This window comes from Pyrus communis, chromosome 17 (genome assembly GCF_963583255.1).
Source record: "Pyrus communis chromosome 17, drPyrComm1.1, whole genome shotgun sequence".
Lineage (NCBI taxonomy): Eukaryota > Viridiplantae > Streptophyta > Magnoliopsida > Rosales > Rosaceae > Pyrus > Pyrus communis.
This window is the reverse complement of record NC_084819.1, coordinates 17276775-17300360: the sequence shown is the minus strand read 5'-3', so window position 1 is coordinate 17300360 and position 23586 is coordinate 17276775. Positions and strand designations below refer to the sequence as shown.

General features: G+C 37.5%; 3 protein-coding genes across 3 annotated transcripts; all 3 read left to right on the top strand.

Moving 5' to 3' along the window:
• Nucleotides 1-1294: 1294 nt before the first annotated feature.
• On the top strand, nucleotides 1295-3946 carry LOC137723000 (uncharacterized). Its single transcript, XM_068462152.1, has 2 exons — nucleotides 1295-1924; nucleotides 2022-3946. The coding sequence occupies exon 2, from the start codon at nucleotides 2560-2562 to the stop codon at nucleotides 3502-3504; it is 945 nt and encodes a 314-aa protein (XP_068318253.1). The 5' UTR covers nucleotides 1295-1924; nucleotides 2022-2559; the 3' UTR covers nucleotides 3505-3946.
• Nucleotides 3947-13762: 9816 nt separating this feature from the next.
• Nucleotides 13763-18037, top strand: LOC137721892 (KH domain-containing protein At3g08620-like). The gene is made up of 7 exons (XM_068460916.1): nucleotides 13763-14061; nucleotides 14204-14292; nucleotides 15382-15533; nucleotides 16520-16636; nucleotides 16729-16845; nucleotides 17001-17144; nucleotides 17509-18037. The coding sequence occupies exons 1-7, from the start codon at nucleotides 13982-13984 to the stop codon at nucleotides 17653-17655; spliced, it is 846 nt and encodes a 281-aa protein (XP_068317017.1). The 5' UTR covers nucleotides 13763-13981; the 3' UTR covers nucleotides 17656-18037.
• Nucleotides 18038-21230: 3193 nt separating this feature from the next.
• Nucleotides 21231-22610, top strand: LOC137722774 (protein RETICULATA-RELATED 3, chloroplastic-like). The gene has a single exon (XM_068461861.1). The coding sequence runs from the start codon at nucleotides 21438-21440 to the stop codon at nucleotides 22512-22514; it is 1077 nt and encodes a 358-aa protein (XP_068317962.1). The 5' UTR covers nucleotides 21231-21437; the 3' UTR covers nucleotides 22515-22610.
• The last annotated feature ends 976 nt before the right edge of the window (nucleotides 22611-23586 follow it).

The window sequence follows — 23586 nt, the reverse complement described above, 5'->3', positions numbered from 1 at the left end:
AAACATTTCACAAGCCTAAAAATCAACGGGTAACAACATCACACGATGGACACACAACTGGTCCTAGGACCGATTTTTGACGTTAGTAAATTACACAATATGACCAAATGAAACTAAAATGCTTATGTCAATTTTCCCGACCTTTTAAAAAAAAAAAAAGCAACAACATCACCGAACTTAAAGAGAACGTTTGAACTTTTCAAAACACAACCTAAAATTGCAAAGTTTTGGAGCACTATTTTGCAATTTCTGCAAAATAGGTCACGAGCCTCTCTGTGCAAATTTGTGGATTTTAATAGCAAACATGCTCTGTGTGACACTGCGGTTCAATCAGTTTAGTTTGGCTCCTTTCTCTTCTTATAATTAAGCCGCTTTTTATATCTTTGACTTAAAATGTGGGTTCATATTGTTGTTTTCTAATGCACTACGTGCCTCAGCACTAGGCAATCACAAACAAAGCAACAAATAGACAGATTGACACACTGGCAAATGTAAGACTATGTCGGTCAATAAGGCGAGATTTTGAGCGTAACAATCGCACCGTCAAGTCTTTTTATATATTTACATGTTATAAGAACAAGTCTATTAGGTGGTGAAAAGTAAGAGCAAAGGCAACAATAATGCCCTTCACCCTAAAATCATTTCCACAAGTCCAACAAAGCAAGGGTAAGTGGTGGACCAATCAATGTCTGCTCAAAAGTTCGAGCATCTTAGGTCTAGCCTTGTGCCAACGACAGACTGATGTCAGCCACGATTTATTTATTTATTTTTTTCTGTCAGGCGCATATAACACCCACGCAAAAGAAAGTGGCGTCGATATTGTTGATATATTATAAAGAAATAAACTCAAGCAGATTATCTGATATCTATTCATTATATCCCTAAACCCTATATACTAAACGTCTAATCGAACAAACAATACGTTATGCAAAAGAGTTAAACACGCATGACAGTACTTATTAGATTAAAGAACTGCCACAGCGGTGCCCCGATGGTAGGAAAATTCTTTTTATAGTGACACAAGTGAATTTGTAAGAGTCATTTTGTGAAATAGTGAAACAAAAAGGGTAATAGTATCAACCCAAAAAAGATAGAAACAAAAGAGAGAAGAATTAGGTAGGGTTTAATGTTAAAAGTTAAAACACACCTGTAAATGACAATAAAAAATAATTAGTATATATAATACATATTACAAATTAATTAATTAAAAAAATAAGTAAAAAACTATCAATTTCTTGCTTTTATGTTTTTTTTTTTTTTCCAATTTCCCACACTAGTTCTCTGTCTTTCTGTTTCGCTTCACTGCCAACCAGTACATCTCCTCGCTGGCCATCTCCAATCTCAAGCAGCTTATCTCGTATATTTCTTCCCCATTAGATTCTCTTCTATATTTTCGTGATTTTAATCTCCAAATTAATGGTGCCGTAGCTTATCTTCCACAACCATTAATCCCAAATTTTCCGCTCAAGAAACAAAATGTACTGATTACCCGGGAATCGGTTTCCTCCCTTCTTCACTCCGATCCCCGAATCGGATTCTGCAGCCGTGAAACCGCAGCTGAATCTTTCTCTGTGTTTTCCTGTCGGATTTTTTCAAAATGCAGGCGTTTTCAGAACCCCATTAAAGCTCTGATTCTTTCGCCACATAATTGTGTCTCGGGGTTGTTGGGAAGCCATTTACTGCTGTGATCTTTTTTGGCGAGAGAATTCAATGGCGATATTCTTGAAGAGCGTCGGGTTCTCACGTGCCTTCTGGTTGCGAATTCTTGTGAGGGATTTGTATTTCCTCGTGGGTTTTTGAGGTGCATGCTCTTTTTACACTCAGCTGTCGAGAAACCCAGAAAACTCCGCCGCAAACCGACGCAAATACGTCAAGATTTAGGGCTTTGCGCTCAAACCCAGAAAAGCTCCGCCGCAAAGATCAGGTATTTAGCTGCCCTGTTAAAATCTCCACCTGGGTTCTTGATCTTTGTACTGAATCTGCTGTTTTCTTTCTCCATTTATTGGTCTGAATTATGATAGTATGATAATCTCACTGCTCAAATTTGACCGTCTGAAAAAGAAAGAGGGGAGAGATTCTCGGGTCGCTTTCAATTTCGATTTATTTCGTTCGTATTAAATGGGTTTATTGCGAATAATCGGGGTTTTAATTTCTTCGAGCTGAAAAGATTCGAAAGCCAAGCCCTTTGAGTCTCTGAGAGATCTTCTTTTACAAGGATTCCAAAGGGAAAAGCAAAATCTGAAGAATTGCAACGGTTGAAACCTTCAAAGTCGCTTTATAAAATACACTTTCTCTTCTCTGAGCCTGACAAATCATTCTTCCTTTATCAAGCATCCGGTGTTTCTATTAGTTGGAGATATAATGGATTTACAAGTCGGAAACCAGAGGTTTTGAAGCTTGAATTTGCAGAATTTTTTGCACATTTTCAGTTATCATTCTTTGGATCCGAAGTGTTATAAATAGGAAGTCTTCTGGGTGCATATTGTCATCCGGGAATTGGGTTTCTACCAAATTGGATTTGAGTGGCATTGTGCTGATTTTCGAAGTTCCAAAGCATCGATGGGGCTTCTTTTCCGAAGTCTCGCGATGCTGTATTTTGTGATATGTTTCTCCCGGCTGCCTGATGTGTCTGCACAATCCTCAAGAGGCTCAGCACGCGGTCTTGATGTGCTTCTGCAAGATTATGCCTACAGGGCTTTTGTTCATCCCAAGACTGGTGTTATATTTGATGGTAGTGTTCCCTCGAATTTGACTGGAATTCAGATTGCAGCAATGAGGCTCAGGAGTGGTAGCTTGTACAGAAAAGGTTTTGACATGTACAAAGAGTTTGAGATCCCCGAGGGTGTCACTGAGAATCCGTATGTGGAGAGGCTTGTTTTGGTGTACCAAAACTTGGGCAATTGGTCAATGGTGTATTACCCGTTACCTGGTTACTCTTACTTAGCTCCAGTACTCGGTCTTCTTGCTTATGATGCTGGCAACCTATCAGCGAAAAATCTGCCCGAATTGGATATCAGGGCATCTGGTGATCCCATAACGATCGAATTCCAGGATGTGAAACCGGCCCCTGCAGGGACAATGGCAAAGTGTGTTTCGTTTGATTTGGACGGTTCAGTCAATTTCAGCAATGTGGAATCAGGCAATATATGCTCAACAGTCCAACAGGGCCACTTCTCTATAGCGGTCGAGTCCACTGCTCCTTCTCCAGCACCAGTCTCTCCAAGTCCTACCCCTTCAATCCCTAGTGGTAAACAAAAGAAGAAGAGTAATACAAAAGTGTGGATAATTGTTGGGTCTGTGGTGGGTGGATTAGCATTGTTGGCATTGTTGTCGTTCTTAGTACTATGGGCGAAAAAGTACAGGGAAAGGAAGAATTTACAACGGATGGAGAAGGCAGCAGATGTAGGAGAAGCCTTGCAAATGACCTCAGTCGGAGATGCAAAGGCACCTGCGGCAACATTTACACGAACGCAACCGACCATCGAGACTGAATACGTTCCTTGATTCCTCCCACCATTTTGTACAAGCTTCCAGTTCTTTCCGACCACCATTCAACATTCAAAGTTCAATTCGTGCATTCACAAATTCGTCCAGTCACACCTTTTTATGGTGGTGCCTCCATCTACGCTCTACGCTTTGCTCCTCTTTGGTAGATTCTTTGTGTCACTGTGGGTAATCCAGGATTTTTTTTGTGTAAATCTGTTGTCACTCACTGATAGTTTACTTCGATTCATTGTTGGTGTGAAACCGTGAAATTTAGCCGAAAAGTGATTCCTATATGTCGTGAATTTAGTTGTTTCATTGAGAAGAAATCATAAGTTTCATTTGCACATCCTCTTGTTTCCTCTGCTGTCTCATCTTTCTAGCATTCCTTCCTTTTTAACATGTTGGCAATTTGTAAGAACTTGATTCTGTCTTGCAAGTTTTGGGTAACTAGTTTTTGAGCTGTGTGAATTGGGATTTGACTTGGAGCAAAAGTTAGAGTAGCTTTTCTGATATCTGAGCAAATTCTTTTGGATGATGCTTCCACTTTGCAGTCAATTAGGGATTTGATATGGATGTAATATTTTAACCATTAGATGTGACGGGTTCTGCGATCCCCTCCGATGGTACGTCTTACCTACACACTCTTGTCAAACCACGTTGCATATCAAATGAATAACGTCATATTATGTGTTTCTGCGCTTTAAAATGACATTGCATTATCAGTTTGGGATGTCGGTAAGCTGCAATCAATCGTTTTCTGCTCCTTTTTACTGTGAGATTATAACTTTTGATTATCCTATGAGATTGCAGATGGCTGAGGAATCCATTATTTTCGGCCATGACTAACGACCAAACGCACCGTCCAATACTTTTGTAGTTTTGTCATTTTCTTTGTTCAGAGTGCTGTCAGCTGTAGCTTTGTCTTTGCTCTCCTCCACCTGCCATTTTTTTTTAATAAACACAAAAATAAAAGACTATTGTATTTATTTTTTTTCCCTGAGAAATATTAAATAATGTTGTATACAGTTTACTTTTATTTTTTATATGAATTTCAGGTCCAAAGTTTTATGTATTAATTGGAATTCTATATTCTTTGGCTCCTCTTTTTGTTTTAAATGCTGGTTTTAATAAAAATAAAATAATAATTAACAAAAGTGTTACTAAATAAAAGTTTCAAAAAACAATAAATAATAAGAGAGCAATAAACAAAGAATAATGGCACCCAACACCAACAGCTCAAGTTGCAAGAGTGGGTGTCAAGGAATCAAGCTCCAAACTCCAAAACAAGTAGCACCAATCCTTTCCTTCCACCTCCTCGTTTCATAATTCAGATCCTATGATGGATGAAATTATTATTTTTTTCAACTAGACACTTTTATTAATTAAAAAAACGATTACATGAAATATAAAGCTCAAACGCAGTCCAAATACAAACATAGCTCATAAGAAAATACAACAAAAAAGGTCAAAAACAACGAGCCCACAACAACAAAAATATTAAATTTGAAAGATTGCTGTCTCCATCATATCAGCTCTTTTAAATAATAAGAGAGCAATAAAAATAGAGAATTGTTATTAGCATTCTAAAAATCTTATTTGGCACTCTATACTTTCTATAATTAGAAAGAAAAATACACTTATGAGGAGTATAGAATAAGATTTTTAGAGTGCTAATAACAGTTCTCTAAAAATAAAATAACAATTGAAAAAAGTTGAAAAGAAATAAATAAATAATAAAAGAGGAATAAACAAAAAATAATGTCACCGAACACCAACACCAACACCTCAAATGCAAGAGTGAGTGCCAAGGAATCAAGCTCCAAACACCATGACAAGGTAGCACCAATCATTTTCTTCCACCTCGTTTCATATCATGTAAGGGATGACTATATGATGAATTGCTCACTCGTTGATGGTAATATTTTTGCTCGTCATCCTATTTATTATAGTTAGATGCATTTTAACGTTGAAACCTATATAATTTAAACTAATTCACTAGTAATGAGTAGAGTAGTGAAAAAAATGCACCCTCGTTAATGGCCATATTTCTATTTGACATTATTTTTAAAACGTACTAGAAGCTTTCTAACAAATTTTAATTGCGTCTGGCATAAAAAGGCACGAGTACTTATAAATTATAGAAGAGCTTTTTGACATGCTTCTAGTGAAAGCACATTTGATAAAAGTGATCATGCGCAGAAATGCTTCTTACGGAAGCAAATCCCAAACAAACACCATGCGAAGAGGGATTCATGACGTGTTTTATTGACTTGGAATTGTGAATTGTGATAGTCATTGTTCCGAGAAAATTAGAATACGGAAGAGACTATATAGTATGTTCTCTGAATGCAAGAGCAACTCTTACCCTCCATGAGTAATTAGCAATGAACAATCTACCTTCGGCGGCACCATTATATTTCTACTGTATAATTGTATAGATATCTACGGAGTAGATACGGTCTAGCCTACTGCAAATAATTCGTGTGGACGATAAAAATCGCTGGCACTAACTGTGCGACGGGAAAGACATACCCGAATCACATCCGAAGGTTAACACTACAAATAAAATCGCTCGAGCACATAAGTTTTCCCATTACCAGTCTGACAGCTTATGCAAGTTCTTATACAACGAAAAGACTTGTGATTGGAGTTGCTCTTAGGCTCTTTCTGAATGGGGTCATGACTTTATTGCTTCTCGAAATTCCATTCACAAAGGTTCCTGCAGTTTGAACCACACAGTATCATAAGACTCATAGTCGAGATATTGTAAATCATACACATGCTTACACAGAGTAATGGAGGCACTGGAGTTAACACGAAAGGATCCCGTTCGGTTCAAGTTTCAATTCCTAGCACATGAAAGTTGCCAAAGCCTCTAAATAAAAGGGTTCCTGAAAGGTTGAAACTATCCCTCAAGAGAGGACATTAGTACATGCATTGCATGTATCCCTTTAAACGTCTCTTAGTTTCTTTAAAGCTGGGCTCTTGCATCGTGAAATCACAATGCTTGTTCCTCTAAAGACCATCCACAAGCTAGTAACTATAAATTAGTGGAGTACTAAAAACTATTCCCACAAGACCTGCTACTGTTAGACTTGTGTTTCGTGGGAGGTAAAACTTTGTCAAACTTCCGAAAATAAAATTATGTCATGGTTCTTGCAGCCCTCACATCAACAGGGATATATACAAAAACCTGAAAGCAACCATCGTTGAAGCTTCCTAATTGCATTACTTTTTCAAATTCACTGTATTGAAAGCATATATCAATCAACTCCTATGATCATAGTTTCAAATCCTATAAGCAAAGTTTAAAATCCCAAACTATCATCAAAGGTTATGATGCAACAGATAGCTAAACCAAAGACTAGTGTTCCTATGCAGGAAAGAAAAAAAAAAACAAGGCTAGTCTTTGCAAGAAGTAGCAGACAAATACGATAAAAAGTTAGAATCACTTATCGAGTTTCCCATATTCCCCATATGAACATTCTGGCCTTGTTTGTTACGAGGGACTGTCTTGGAGTGGAATGACTTGGCTTGGACGACACAAGGCCGGTGCACCAAAACACTGGATATTTTTCATAGCCAAGCCATACCCTCTTTTACACGGTGAAACAAAAAGGGGGCTCTAAGTTCTAACAAGGCCGCAAATCCAACCAAAGAAAATGCACCATCTGTATCACCTACAATACATGAATATCTAACATCACATTATGTATCGTGCAACTCTGTTGATGGGGTCAAGATTCCCGTACAAATTGACCCTTTTACAACCCATTGCAATTTAAAACAGCAAGCATAAGTCCCATCATTTAATGTCAAATTCCTATGAATCTACCCAACTTGATAGGATGCATCATGTATATGGTAGCGCAACTTCTCAATCCCAAATGACACAATCCTACCCGTCATAGGTTCTTCGAAGCCTCCTTAGTCAAAACACAAATATATGCACCATTGCATCTATAACTTCCAGTTTGACTCATCCTTATACCAAAATTTCCTATGATTTCCTAAAACCATTACGCCTATGCAGTCTTAAACAATTGCATCTATGCAGATACGTCACCATAATTTGTAGATTAACATTCAGTTCGAAAGAAACATAATTTACCCTCACAAAGTAGCAGCTGGATTTAAGCTTTAACCTCAGTAATCACTATAGCAAAGACAGAAATTAAGTATGAAAAAACCTAAATCAAAAGAAACGATCCCAACTCGGAACCCAAAATTGAAAAAGATGAGTACCGGAAACGGCAATCTACTTCTGGATATGAGCAAACGCCTGCTCCACGAGCTTCTTGTCCCTTCTCTCCATGGCCACGTCCCACATGTCGTTCCCGACGTGCTTCGGCTGCCCAAAACATCACAGATTTCAACTTTCCCAAATCACAATCGCATAAAAAATTTGAACTTTCGAAATCAGAATCACACAAATTCAAACAATTTCTAGAGAGAGAGAGAGAGGGAGGTGGAAATGGATCTGAGAGAGGAACGAACCCGGCCGTGGGCGGCTTTGTGCATGTAATACTGAGCATTCCCCATGACGCAGAGCATTCCCGCTATGATGCCGAGAGGAAGTAGTGCTTCCATCCATACCAGCGACATCTTTCCTCCGCCTTCAGCTTCCTCGTCTTCTCTCTCTCTCTCTCCTCGGCTTTACCTCCAGAGTCTGTGTAACAGAAAAGATAGTCGATATGTGAGAGACGGAGATGGAGACTCCTTTTACTTTTATTTGTCAAAATAGCACAAATAGCATGGAAAGTTTTAGTTTTGTGCAATTTACCACCTGAATAAAGTATTTTTTTACAATTAACCATCAAAACTTTATGACTTTTTAGTTAAAGTGGTGTTTGACATTGACATAACTCTTTACTTTAACATGTGAGATTTGAAATCGACATAACTAGTCCCTGAGTTTGCCTACCATAAATCATTTTGATATTTTCAGGAAAAATTCTGTTAAATAATGATCAAAATAACAAAAGTACTCTCATTTAGTAAAATAGGCCGAAATGATTTGACAAAAATTGATTGTATTTTTGTCCTTTTATACATATTAAATGGAGATTTTTTACAAAAGAACCAAAATGATTGATAGTAAACAAATTTAATGACTAATTATATTTATTTCAAATTTCAAAAAGTAAAGTACAGAGGTATGCCAACCTCAAATACTATTTCGGCTAAAAAACCACTTTGTATAGGTGCTAAATTGCAACACATTTTGACGGTGGGTGGGTGGTTGGGTAAAATTACTAGTGAGCCCAGTTTGAAAACGTTTATTGGTCCAGTGGGCCAGATTGTACTTTCCGGATGTCGGATCCTGTTTTCTTCTCATCTTCCCAATTTTAAGTGAGTTCTTCAAGTGACAAGCAAGTTTGGTTCTACAAGTTTCGAGCTAAATTTGGTTAGTGTGTGTAAGTATAAAAGTGACCAATTATAGTTTATGTTAAGAGAGTTACATCTAAGTAATAATTAAACGTTAACTATATTAATTACGAGTAATGTAAAACTCGGAAAAGTCTTTTGACATAATTGGTTATTTATGACAGAGCGTGCATGAGTCTTATAGTTTGAGATGTGCTTGTGTTTTATAGTGTGTTGCATGATGCGCGTAACTTGAATATAAGACAACTGATGACGCACACAACTCATATGTAAGTGAGTTTAGTGTGAATAGAAAACTGACGAGCTACGACAGCAATCACTGAAATCATGTCTGTTACTAACGCAATGGCGTAACAATGATAAGTTCTTGTACATAGCTTGTATTTTTTCCTTTTATGATAATGCTTCAAAATACTTGATTGTTTAGAATGATAGACCCTAAACCATATGCTGAAAGACATAAGAAGGCAATCCTTTTTTAACCTTTTATCTTCTTTCTTTTGTAAATTCTTCTTACCATATTTAGTTAGCAACATGCACAAAGTAATTGAAAAGTTCGATGTGCAGTCAATAATCTTAAAACTAATGATCTAATACCGATAAATCTCAATGTGTAATATACGCCGATGCATATATATTAGGAGATTATGTTATCTTAGCATCCATATAAAATAGGTTATACATTTTTTCTTCCTTTTGAGGTGAGTTGGATGCAAAGACTGGTCAAAATCTTGGCCTGCATCAGCATCACGATCATTTTTTATGGAGCTTTCCAGCCCCACTATGAGTTTGACAACATTTACAGATATTTATTCGTATTTGCAATTTTTTCCCCCTTTTAATTTCATATTATATTCTATATGTTAGCCTTAGTGGCAGAGACAGTGATCAATATCGATCTAGAGTTCATGATGATCAATCTAGGGTTCATGATCCTATAAATGCAGAACTTAAAATAATCAAACACAAAAACGAGCTCAGGTTGTAATGTTTAGTGCCTGCTAAAAATTCAACACCTTGTCAAGTAGGAAAGCAAGGCAGTAGCTTAAAATCTTCACATTTATACAAATTCTTTTGCATTTTTCTTTTCTTCTTTGAGAAAATTTTGGTTAACCATAACATGGATATGAAAGAAGATATAGGCCTCGTTTGGCAGCTCGGACTGTACTGACTATTTCTGTCGGATAAGATAAATAGCCACCGGATAGTACTGACTAAATTAGTCAGGTGTTTGGTGCAGTATTGGACTAGTGACCGTATTATTTATATTGTGTTTGGTATTATACTAGATAGGAGGAATCAAACTTAAAAAAAAAAAAAATTTAAAAGTGAAATCATTTTTTTGTTCCCAGATCTCTCCGCACCCCCCAAACACCCTCCCTCTCTCTCCCTTCTTCTTCCCCGACTGCAGAAGAATCCCAAATAATTGTTCTCCAGCTCTCTCCGCCACACCCCCCAAACTCCCTCCCTTTCTCTCCCATATTCTTCTTCCCCGACTAAATAATCCGGACGTTTTGGTTGATTTGATTAAGCGGGTGTATATCGTGTTATCCTATCCAACCAGTTAAATTAATCCGACGCTTATTTAGTACGAGTGAACGCCAAACACCCGAGTCCGTATAACTAATCCTATCCGATCATTTATCCAATCTGCCAAACAGGGTACTTGAAGAGGAGGTGTTACTGACTTTTTCAGTTAGACATTTTCGATTTTTCATATTTTTCATTGTTGCGCACGGTAAGTACACAGTTTTGAATTTGGTTGATTTTCATAGAATTAATCTTTCAAGAGTATGCTATCTAAAATTCTAATATTGTTTAACTGATAAGAATAAGTGTCGAGAAGATTTAAATGAGAATGTTGTTAACATCACTTGTACGAAAAACAGTGAGCATCAAATACAAATTACTTCAATCTAACTACCTACGAGCCAACCCTAATGACATAGAAGAGAATCTGAAACAACTTCCACAACCAGAGTACTGCTGCTCAAAAACAACAAATTGAGTCACGTCAAGAACCAGGTTACCAACAGTTTTTATTTTTCAAAAACTAATAAAATTTTATGTGACATAATTGAAAGGTAAACGTCAAACGAAGAAGTGACGACACCACACACTAATCAAATCATCATAAAAACCAGATTGATTATTTAATATTTGTATACTTCCAAAGTCCAAGTACATTGAGACACACAAATATACATATGCAGGTCGTTTACGCAAAAGAGTCTTTATTTTTTTCGTAAAATGAGGATTAGGTGTGTAGCTTATTTCATATCAAACTTTAACGATCCGAATTATTTATTTTGTAAGTCTCAATTCATGATTATCTTTGCAAAAATTCAATTCAATCCGAAATTATTTACCTATGTAATTGTCAAGATCAAATTTTATTATTTATTATATAACAAAGTATTCGTTTATTTATTTGAACCCAATTAAATGTCTTAAACATTTTCGATTTGACTAATATTTTGCAAGGAAGATTTATGAGGTACAACTTAAAAAATGGACTGTTCGGATCATTAAAATTCAATATGATATGAATCCTACAACTAATTCTCATTTTTATTAAAAAAAAAAAAATGAAAAGACTTGGCTGCTGAAAGATTCGGAAGCAGCTCCAGCTGCCAACTAATCAGGACTGGACATAAATTCACAACTTAAACATGTGTTCAGCAGTGATTTGTTGACAACAAGAGATGCTGTTGAATCTTCAGCAGCAAGTCTCGTCCAAAAAAAAAAAATGAAAATCTTTTTCCTTCAAGGTTTCCTAGAAGTCCTGTCAAACCCAACCAGCATGCATGTGTGAGCGGGAGGTGGGTTTAAGCCTTATACTTATCGCCATCATATCACTAATAAGCTGTTGAATACAGCCGCATGTTTCTTCTTTCCTGCAACAAGTCCAACAACCACCACCACAACAATATTAGCAGTAACCTCTGCAGGCTGTAGCTGTAGGTACCACCACTCCACCACCATCACTTTTAACCCTCACCTCCACCTCCATTTTATATTATCCTTTTTGCTTCCCCACCAATCATCAAAAGTGTTAAATACGGTTGTAGCAATATTACTGTGCATAAATTTGGCCGTTGGACATATTAAAACTGCTTTTCACACTCTTTTCATCTAAAAAAAAAATTGTATAATTTTTGTCTTCTAGGTCGCTAATTAAAAATTAAGGAAATTACCACTTTAATCCTATCAACATGCCTACAGGGCGATGCTATTTTTTTTAATTGTTAATTAAAACTGACTATGTTTGGTGGAGCGAGAAGTATCATGATGTGGGTAGAGAACGATGAATGAAAAATAAAGAAATAGAAAAAACAAGTTTAAACAGAAAATAGGAAAATGATTTTTATACACTTTTTATTCTTTAAGTACATTATGTTTAATTTTAGGCTTTATATTGATTGAATAACAGGAAAATAAAATGGTAGAAATAAACATATGAGTGTGTAAAAGGAGAAAAAAAATAGTGTATGTAAATCATTTTCCGACAAATTTGAGCATTGGGGTGAAGGCTAGACAAATGCGTGAGTGGGGAAAAAAATTGTGGTTGTTTAGTAAAGAGCTGTTATTTTAATCTACAACAATTTGTAATCGATAATTGAAAAGAGTCGATGAAATCACATATGAAGAGAGATTTTCTTTTGACAATTATTCACGTGCATGTTAATAAAATTTCTTTCTATAGGAAATGCTTTGGGAGTTGTTAACGTGTGTGTGACCGTTTACAGTTAAAATCTCATCGAAAGGGAAATACATTGAAACTCATTTTTTGTGACTCTTTAATGAGATTCATGATATTAAGAGACTGATTTCACAACGTAAAATTGAGATAACAATTTAGTTATAGAAGCTAAATATGTATCATATGAGGAAGGATAACGAATCAATATTTCACTTGGTAAGAAACCTAAACAGGAAAAATGAAGGGGCAAAAGTGAGAAGAAACATCGGCTTTGTATTGGATAATGATTGCCTCCATTTTTTCAAAAGCAAACACGTTTTAAATTACTTGAAGGGCAAGAAGGGTAGGAAAGTCTCCGAGTAAATCAATGTTATTTCTATCGGTTGAAAATCCTTTATTTCCTTTCTTGTCATATCTGTTTGAAATGTCATTCGTTTTGATTGAAATTATTTTTCTTAAGAGAGTTGAAACTTCAAGAGATTTTCCGGCGTGTTTAAAAAATTACTATTGTTAATCACGTGACAAATATTCCAAGTACACGTTAACAGACGTTTCAAACAAAGTAGGAAGCAGTAAGATCAGTCATAAAAGCAGTCAAACACTCCCACAAAACATGGTAAAGTGTAGAAAAACCGAAAGGACAAACCAAAACGACGTAGTTGAACCAGCTATGCTTGCGTTGGCAGCATTATTGTTGTCATTGTCCATCGGGGCTATTTGCTTCCCTGGGACCTCTCCGTTGAAGTTCTACACAGCTTGATTATCTGCATGGCCGACACGTGTCCCTCGTTTCCATTGGTCTTCCTCCTCGTTACATATAAACATGGATTTTCCACAGAAACTTCAACTAGCAGTAAAAAATGCCTCTCTCTCTCTCCTCTCTCTCTCTCTCTCTCTCTCTCTCACACACAAGTCTCTGTCTTTCTCTCTCTAAACTGTCTTTCTGAGTTCATGGGCCACCGTGAGATGAAAAGTCTCCTGTGAATCTTTACCACCTTAAAAACCAAAATATAGATCCCTTTTTATTTTTTCCTTTTTTATTTTTTATTTTTTTTATTTTTATGTTTGAACTCACTCATCAGTTTCTCATTGCCTCAAAACTCTTCATCTATTTTTTTTCTTCCATTTTATTTAATTGAACTTCCTTTTTCTGCGTAGACAAAATAATTAAAGATTTTCTCCTTTCCTTTCTGCAAAATTCACAGAGAGAGAGCTGTCTCTGACCCTTTTCTTTTTATTTTCCATCCTTTTATTTATTTATATAATTTCCTTTTCGTTTTATTCTCCTATTAACAAACCCTCCTTTTGCTTGATGGCTCTTTGTCTCTCCTTTTTCTTCTGCAACACCAGCACCACCAACTAAAACCCTTTTTCCATTTCTTTCAATTTCTTTGAGAAAAAGCCATGTCAGGCTTGTATAATCCCAACTTCTCACCTGCCAGAGCTGCTTCTCCTCAGATTAGAAGCACCCCGGATGTTGACAGGTTTGTTCTTCCCTTCTTCTAGAAAAACCCACCTCTCTAAATCTTAAAAATTCAACTCCCAGAAGAAAAAGTTAGTCTTGCCAATGAAGTTTTTTGTAATTTAATTTTTGAAAGTTTTGCTTTGATCTGTCTGTTTTTGCAGTCAGTACTTGTCGGAGTTGTTGGCAGAGCATCAAAAGCTTGGACCGTTCATGCAAGTTCTTCCGATATGCAGCCGCCTCTTGAATCAAGGTTTTGCCTACAAATCTTAGTGTTTTGGATCTAGATTTTTGTGGGGCGTATTGGGTTTGTGCCCTTTTAGTTTGTTTTTGCCCCTGTGAAATGTGCTTGCTTTACCGGACAGATCGGTCTGATTGTTTTTTACTGGATGACACTTTTGGCTGCTAGTTTCCTCAGTCGAAAATAGCTGTTTTTTAACTGATCCTGCATTGGTTTCTGCATTTCGTTGTGGAATTGTGTCTGCAGTCCTTGTTTTCTTCGCATTCTAACTCTTAATTGTGGGCTCATGTGTTATTAGTGGTTTTCCAATGGGGAAGTTAGAGTTTGTGTTGAAATTAGGCTCGATGGGTTGCGTATAATTGAGTCATTTTCGATGATTCATAAGATTTGATGACAGTTGGATAGAGTACTACTAACCACTCTAAAATTGTGCATCCATTTTCTGGACTCATCAGTGTGCTTGCATCAAGCAAGCATATGATAACAATGTGAGGACCCATCTAAAGGTCTTTAGGCATTGCCCAATTGTGTATTTGAGTGCATTGAAGTGTGGAGTGTATACTTCAATTCGTTTGAACTGCCAATAACAGTGTATGTTGGTGACTAGTTAAAAATAAAAAATGGAAGGGGAATTTAAAAGTAATATATTTTGAGATATGCAGATTATGAAAGCGTTAGGAATGTTAATTTTGATGGCTATTTTAGAAGAAGAGTTGGCTAGGGGTGGATTGGCTTTGTTTCATGAGTAGATTTACAATTTACAGTGATAACGTACTCTTTGCTTGGGTAATTTGTTGACGATTGGAGTATCTGAAGTTGCAAGTGCAAGAAAGTAGTCATCCCCATGAATTATTCATGATTGCACATCTTAGTCTTATGAGGTATCCACAATCAAGGTGTGGTGTGTGTTACATTACAAAGACTAGGTCTAGGTTATGCTGTCACGGTTTCTTTCCGTTTTCTCTTTAAGATGGATAAAATGGCCTTTTTGCACGGTTCACTTTAGTTTCTTATTTCTTGACCTTGGAACAACATCCTCTCCAGTATGGCCTTTCTAATAGTGTGGGCAGTTTCTCATGTGACATTCTTCTTTGTGTGCAGAGATCTTACGGGTTTCTGGAATGATGTCCAACCAAGGTTTTGGCGACTTTGACAGAATGCGACATAGAAGCCCTAGTCCAATGGCTTCTTCAAACCTTATATCAAATGTTACTGGGACAGGAATGGGTGGCTGGAATGGACTTCCTCAAGAGGTGATTGTTTATTTTTATTTTTATTTGGACATCCTACCTTTTATACCCCTCGGGTTGCTGTGATTTTATACCCTTTCCTCATGCTTCATCCAGTACATAACGACCCACCTCTCATGTGATGATGCCTTGTGTCTTCCTTTACTTGTGTCTTTGGGAACTTTCCTTGCACTGAGGGCTTATTACTGAAAGGTTATACAAAAAATTGTTGGGACCACAGCAATTAAATGATGCTGCCAATCTATTGTGCAAGAATCCCTTAGAGATTGGTCCCCTTAGAGATTGGTCCTCAACTGATATGCTGTCTTTGTACGGATCTGGGAATAGTTAGAACACCACATTTTAAAACGTTTCCTTGGGGACCCATCTGCTTTGTGTTATCTTGTACTGACTCCGTTTTTCATCACGAGCTGAGTTGGCCCCCAACTTCAATGTGAAATTGGGTTCTAGTCCATAAAAATTCTATATGTGAAATTTCAGAGAGCTGTTCTTAAGCATGAGCGCGAACTGAAAGCGTTGGAATTACAGATTTTTCTTATTTTGATAAACATTTGGACTCGTAGAACGTCCCTTTCACCTAAAATTAATTCATAAAAATTGCGGATCCTAAGAAGTATGCATACCTAACAATTGATTTTGAAGCTTCTAAGAAGTATGAATGTAAGGTGAGAAAGATAAAGAAATAACATGATTGTCTTGGGATGTGACTTTATGACCGGCAATATGGGCAAGATAAACCATGCTTATATCCTGTAGTATGCTTTTGGTTTTGAATCTAGAAGTTGCAGTTAGTTACTACCTAAAGTGTGAACGATAATCCTTTGTATCTTTTTTCTTGTTAAACATATATGTACTCCTATTTCTGATTCTGCCAGAGTTTCATACTTTTTCTCATTTTACTTTCAGTCATCCATCCCTATCTTTTTACCTGTGGTTTGTATTACGCATGTTAAATATCTAAGATGGCAAGATCCTTCATTGTATAACAGAGATTAGGTGGACCGCATGGGATGACGATGGACTGGCAAGGTGCGCCTGCGAGCCCTAGTTCCTTCACTGTGAAGAGGATTTTACGTTTGGAAATCCCTGTAGATACTTACCCCAATGTAAGTCTTTTGCATACTGTTAGCATTATTGACGGTTTGATTGGTTGCCATGTAATAAATAACTGAACGTTTTGGTGCACGATGGATGTCAGTTCAATTTTGTTGGGCGACTTCTTGGACCGAGAGGTAATTCTCTGAAACGAGTTGAAGCTACGACAGGTTGTCGTGTTTACATTAGGGGCAAAGGATCTATTAAGGATCCTGACAAGGTATAACATATTTGTTCATTCTTTTCTAGTCTAAATACTAGTGAATTGCCATCAACCAGATCTGACTTTGGAATGTAGAACATTTTCCATCTTTTGTATGTTTAAGTTATTGGTTCTGGTTTACAAGCTTAATCATTTCAATTTTCGGTTTCAAGGAGGAGAAGCTCCGGGGAAGACCAGGCTATGAGCACCTGAACGAACCACTCCACATCTTAATTGAAGCCGATTTACCTGCCAGTGTGGTTGACTTAAGGCTGAGACAGGCGCAAGAAATTATAGAAGAATTGCTAAAGCCTGTGGTAATTATCTCCAATCTTTTGATTATCTTGCTGGATATTTATGTAAAACATCAAGAATGGCTAATCCTCCTTACATTTCTGCCCTGTAATGTTTTCTTCGATGCAAATGTACTTGTATCTAGAGAGGAAATATGATAATATTAGAACACCTACTTTTAATGCATGGGAGTCATATTCCTGCTTGATCGGAAGACTACAAAAGTAGCTGAACGAAGCTGGATTCTCTCATTCACTGCACCGGAACTTGTTCATAGATGCTAACACTGACAATTCTATATTTATTTTAACTACAAAACACCTTTTTCCTAATTTTGACATTAGCTCTTTATTTCTTTCTTTCTGGATATAAACCTTTCACTTGCAGGATGAGTCACAAGATTTCATTAAGAGGCAGCAGTTGCGTGAGTTGGCTTTGCTAAACTCAAATTTCAGAGAAGAAAGTCCCGGACCAAGTGGTAGTGTATCTCCTTTCAATTCAAGCGGAATGAAGCGTGCAAAAACCGGTCGATGATTGCTCATATTACTCCTGTTCTAATGTTTGCTCCTCCACCTTAGTAACTCCATGGCCGAGAAAGCCTTGCAATACAGATTTCCATCGGCACAGCTACAAGAAAATTGTCTAACAGTTCTTGCTGGTGAGCTTTTCTGTTGGTTTTTGTTTGCTTTGTTTATCTTTCTTTTTGGAACAACAGACAGACAGAGACCCGAAACAGAAAATTCTCAGAAAAAAACCGAAAAGAGATGGAATTTATATGGTTGGCTCTTGAGTAGGTTTGGTGAGGTCAGTTTTCTGTGTAAACCTAATGCATTCATTGGATTTATTCTTGTGTTAGTTACTTCTGAGGTAAGTGTGAAAATATATGTTAATTAATTGTTCAATCATTAGAGCTTAATTAAGACGATGGGTCCGTCGTGTTTAGCTTTCGTAGCGTATGTCGAATGCCGTTTTCATAAGCATATAAACAGGAGTGTCTGGATTCTTTACAATGTGGATCCTTATTAATTAAATTGTGTCATTTGAAGACAATGCACATGTTGTTGAATTGATACAAGACTACGGTTGGCTTAGTCGTAAAGCAAGCGAAAGCGGATTAATTAAGCGCTTCATGACTTGATTAGTATGATTAGTATATTTCTGGTAGGGCCATTGCTGGATTCTAACTATGCTATTTGCTTAATGATTCCAAAAGAACCACCCACATGGTAGACCAAGTGGGAGGATTATTGGTTCAGTTTTTCTGTATACTATTTGTTATTTTGTTGTCTAGTTAGATAAATCCGACCGTATTCGCTATGAAGCTAGGGTGTAAGAGTTTACAGTTAGTCGTATGCTTAACGTTGTAAAAGTACAACATTTCCCTATTGATTGATGCAAATTAATACGTCTTGTAATCAATTATGGTCCGCCTAATATAGTTCTTAGAGCATGTTTTAGAGACTGTTCATATTACTATTTTTTGAGGTTCTTTTATCCAAAAGAGTAAATTGTAGCAATGGTCCATTAACCTTAATCCAATTGGAGCAATGGTTTTTGAATTAAAAATTCATTACCATTGGTCCTTCAACTCATCAAAATGTGTAATGTTATTTTCGTCAACTTAGTTAGAATTTTGTCAAAATAAGTCATGTTGGAAAGACCATTGTCACAATTAGGGTCCTTCAATTCATCAAAAATTGTTTTGACAAAAAAAAAAAAAAAAAGACATAAAAATGATGGATATGGTTATTTTTTTCAACTTCGTCAGAATTTTATCAAGATGAGTTGCGTTGGAAGAACTATTATTCCAATTAGGTTAAATTTGAAGGATCACTGCTCCAATTGGATTAAAGTTGAGGGATCAATTCTCCAGTTGGATTAAAGTTGAGGGACCAATGGTAATGGATTTTTAGTTGAATGATCATAGTTGCACATTTTGATGAGTTGAGAAACCAATGATAATAAATTTTTAGTTGAAGGATCATTATTCAAATTGAGTTAAAGTTAAGAGACTGTTGTTACAATTTACTTTATCCAAAATGGTTTATGGGATTGATCAAACTTCTCACTTTGGTTTTTGACAATGAAAATCAATAGAAAGTTCTTGAGTTTGTTTATAGTAAATCATTTTGTGGAAAATTTGTTAATATTCTCATTAAATTGTCGAGTGAACTATCTTATGCTGACTTTTCAAGGGTATTTTTGTAAAATTGACCCTTTCACTTAACAAGAGTATTGATAGATTTTTTACGGAATGATCAAAATGATTTACGGTGGATAGACTTAGAGATCATTTTTATCAATTTTCATTGTTGTGGATCAATGTGAGAATTAAGCGGGCCTCAAGATCATTCTTGCTAGAAAAAACCTTTTTTATGAATTAGCTAATGAATAGACCTGAAGAATTGTTTTGACTAAAGCTAGTTTTATGCAGGTTAGATTTAGAGTGAATGGGAAAAAATTTGAGAAAGCCCACTCCCTTAATTGGAGCAGTTACTGGTCCAATGATCCATGTTTTCTCAATGCCCAGTTCGTCTGTTTTTATTTTAGGATTAAAAATTGAAAACTTGTTTGCTAATTAATTTTAGTTTTTGGTCGGTTGCTCAATTCTTGTACTCCACGGTTGTGGTTTCGTTGGAGTCCCGAGACCCTCGAGCTGGCCTGTAGACCTAACAATCCAAAATTTCATCATAACTAAATTGACAAGAGTTATTCAGTACTACGATTCTTGTGGTATTTCTTCTCTTTTGTAAGTGAGAGGTTTTAGGTTCGAATTTCGTAGGTGAGCGAATTCGATACCAAATTAGGCTATCATTGTTTGGCTTAGCTGAACTCCTCTCCTTTTATTGTAAATATATTGTTGTACTCAAAAAAATAAAATGAATAGAAAATGCTATGGACCTTATCCATAGTTCTTTCATTATATCGCTTCAAACCAAAGAAAAAATTTATTCTCTAAGTCCCACGGAGAAAAATTTCGTGGTCATATCCCAATTTAATCCTAGTCACTTAACTGCGATACCTTATAGCGAGATTAAATCTTCAGTGTAGTAACCTAATATTGTCATTATAGTCTAGCAACTCTCATGAAAATACGAGATCCTCTTTATTTTAGTCTCATTTGATCTTAATCTGATGTTAGTCCCGCCCAATATATATTGTTTCCAACTTTCCATCTCAATAAAAAGTTCTTTTCCCACGTACGATATATCAACTTGCAAGACAATCCACTTGAGCTAAAAATGCATACCACGTTATAAAGGCAATGCTAGAAAGTGGGACTGATCGTATCCATAACCCAACCCGCCAGATAGTGGGGCACGAACCAGGACCAGGCACCCTCTAATTACCAAAATGCCACATCACTAGCCAAGCCAAAAGATCCGCCAACCGATTCTGGGCCCCAAATACCGATTACCAGATTTTGCAATATCGTTGTACTAAAAAAAAAAAAAAAAAAAACTAGAAAATGCTATGGACCTTATCCCTAGTTCTTTCATTATATGGCTTCAAACCAAAGAAAATTTATTCTCTTAAGTCCCAAAAAGAAAAATTTCATGGTCATATCCCAATTTAATCCTAGCCACTAAACTACGATACTTTATAGCAAGATTAAATCTTCAGTATAGTAACCCAACATTGTCATTATAGTCTAGCAACTCTCATAGAAATACGAGATCATCTTTATTTTAGTCTCATTTGATTCATCCGACGTTAGTCCCGTTCAATGTATATTGTTTACAACTTTCCATCTCAGTAAAAAATTATTTTCCCATGTACTATATATCAACTTGCAAGACAATCCACTTGAGCTAAAAATGCATACCACGTTATAAAGGCAGTGCGAGAAAATGGGACTGATCGTATTCACAGCCCGACCGGCCGGACAGTGGGCACGAACCAGGACCAGGCACCCCTCTAATTACCAAAAAGCCCCTTCACCAGCCGAGCCAAAAGATCCGCTAACCGATTCCGGGCCCCAAATACCAATTACCAGATTCCGCAATTGCGTCCAAGTTCAACCATAACACGTGTCACCGTCCCAAGTACGTCGGGAAATGGAAATTCACACGCGCGCGTCGCAGTAAAACACTAAATACTCCCTCTGTCTCTCTGTCCGTCTCTCTCTCCTGCGTCTGTGTGTCATTTGTTAGGGTTTTGAGATTTCGGAGGACAGGGAAGGGGCCGGCCTCGGTATTCCTTTTTGTAATTTTCCTCTTGGTCTTGGGGTTTTTTCCAAACTTTCCACCGTTAGGTTTAAGTTTCTCATTGCATCACTGATCACTCACGAGGTTGAGATTTAGATTCAGATCAACATGGCCGCCGCCGCTCAGCTTCGCTGCTCTACAGTCGGCAGACACCACTACAACCCTTCCGACAACCGCAGATTCTCCGCCAACCCTAATTCTTCGATCTCCTTCCCCTACTCCAAGACCCAGAATCGCCCTCTCTCTTTCGTCCCAAAACCCATCTGGGTCCAAACGCCAGAGCATTCGTTTTCCGGCGGAAATGGCGGTGGCGGCGCGGGAGCGGGAGGAAATAGCGGCGGATGGAGCCGAGGCGGAGATGGGAATTCCGACGACTCGTCGTCTTCCTCGTCGTCGGTTTCGGGATTCGGAATTCTGGGTATGTTTCTCAACGGGTGGAGATCCCGTGTCGCCGCCGATCCGCAGTTCCCCTTCAAGGTTCTGATGGAGGAGGTGGTCGGCGTCAGCTCCTGCGTCCTCGGCGACATGGCTTCCCGCCCCAATTTCGGCCTCAACGAGCTCGACTTCGTCTTCTCGACGCTTGTCGTCGGCTGCATCCTCAATTTTACGCTCATGTATTTGTTGGCCCCCACTCTGTCCGCCTCCGCCGCCACTCTTCCGTCGATCTTCGCCAGCTGCCCGGCCAGCCACATGTTCGAACCGGGTTCCTATGGCTTGATGAATCGATTGGGGACTTTCGTGTACAAGGGCACAGTCTTTGCTGCCGTTGGATTCGTGGCGGGGCTTGCTGGAACCGCATTGTCGAATGGGCTGATCAAATTGAGGAAGAAGATGGATCCGAATTTCGAGACCCCGAATAAGGCGCCGCCTACGCTGCTGAATGCGCTCACTTGGGCGGCTCACATGGGTTTGAGCAGCAATTTGAGGTACCAGACGCTGAACGGGGCGGAGTTTTTGCTTGAGAAGGGGCTTCCGCCACTGGCGTTCAAGTCGTCCGTGGTGGTTCTGAGGTGCCTGAACAATGTGCTGGGCGGGATGTCGTTTGTTGTGCTGGCGAGGTTGACGGGGTCACAGAGCGTTGCGGAGAAACCGGTTGAAGTGGAGGTGGGATCGGCGGAGGAGAAGGAGAAATTGGTGGTGGTCGAGAGTGAGGATGAGCAGAGCAATCAGTCGACTTTCAAATGAGGATTTGGTGTTCTTGTTTTTTGTGTGGCTTTCTGTCATTTTTGTTCATAATTTTGAACTAAAACTTGGGTGCCTAGTGTTTTTTTTTTTTTTTTTGTAGCAAAAATAAAATCTTAGGGTTAATGGAACTTTAGGTGTTTGTAAAAGTTTATGCAAGTGCTGGCTCACAACTTGAATCTGTTTACGAATTACAATAGCCTTTTATGTTTGCAATCCCATTTGAGATTTTCCTGTTTGCAATTCTTTTTCGTCGATCTATGTTCTAAACTACTCTAATCTGCGAGCGACGAGGGGATGTGAACTTGGGCTTGAGAGTGGATATGAACTTAGTGGCACACGCTGCCTTAGTTGATTAACCTAACTCACGTAATTCGTTTTCTTAAAGGGGGAATGTTTTTTTTCTTTCATTTTTTTATCACATTTAAAAATTCAAGTTAACTCACGTAATTCAATTATTAAAAAAAGAAATTCTATTTTTTATATTTTTTTATCACATTTAAAAGTTAAGGTTTGCAATTTTTGTTCGTCCTAAACCTTAAACCCTCAAGAGATTTAATACTTGACTACAAGGAAACGAGTTTGCTGTTCTGGTCAATTGACCAAGCTCATGTATATTTTGTTCTACGAGCGTTAAATCACACGCATTTGGGTTGTTGAGTTTGAGTTCCAAGAAAAATGGATGCATTTTGTATTTTCTTAGTTATATTTTAAACAATTTCGCATGAAATGAAACAGTGCTCTTGATGGATGGTGAAGTTTTTGTTTTTTCCTGGGTTAGATTTGTTGACTATCTTGCCGGCCAAAGAAAACATGACTTGTGGTGTCGTTCTCAATGTGGTAGGTGTGTGTGTCCACTTCACCTAACTATTGGTAAAATACTAAACGACATGTCGACCCACATTTGGCGCCCCCTTCACTAGATTTCCGATCATCTCCAATGGTTAAGCTAAAAGCTAAATTTTTTAACCCGGAAAATTTAGCTTTTAGTCTAGAAACAATTTTTCCGTTCCAACTGTCATGGCCTAAAATTTTAGCCCGATATTATTAAATAATAAATTTAGGCTTTTTTTTT

What these genes read in the sequence shown, in the direction of transcription:
- LOC137723000 (XM_068462152.1), top strand. Translation starts at nt 2,560, where the DNA reads ATGGGGCTTCTTTTCCGAAGTCTCGCGATGCTGTATTTTGTGATATGT.
- LOC137721892 (XM_068460916.1), top strand. Translation starts at nt 13,982, where the DNA reads ATGTCAGGCTTGTATAATCCCAACTTCTCACCTGCCAGAGCTGCTTCT. An exon ending in CTGTAGATACTTACCCCAAT is followed by an intron (nt 16,637 to 16,728) that starts GTAAGTCTTTTG and finishes GATGGATGTCAG; the next exon opens with TTCAATTTTGTTGGGCGACT. An exon ending in CTATTAAGGATCCTGACAAG is followed by an intron (nt 16,846 to 17,000) that starts GTATAACATATT and finishes TTCGGTTTCAAG; the next exon opens with GAGGAGAAGCTCCGGGGAAG.
- LOC137722774 (XM_068461861.1), top strand. Translation starts at nt 21,438, where the DNA reads ATGGCCGCCGCCGCTCAGCTTCGCTGCTCTACAGTCGGCAGACACCAC.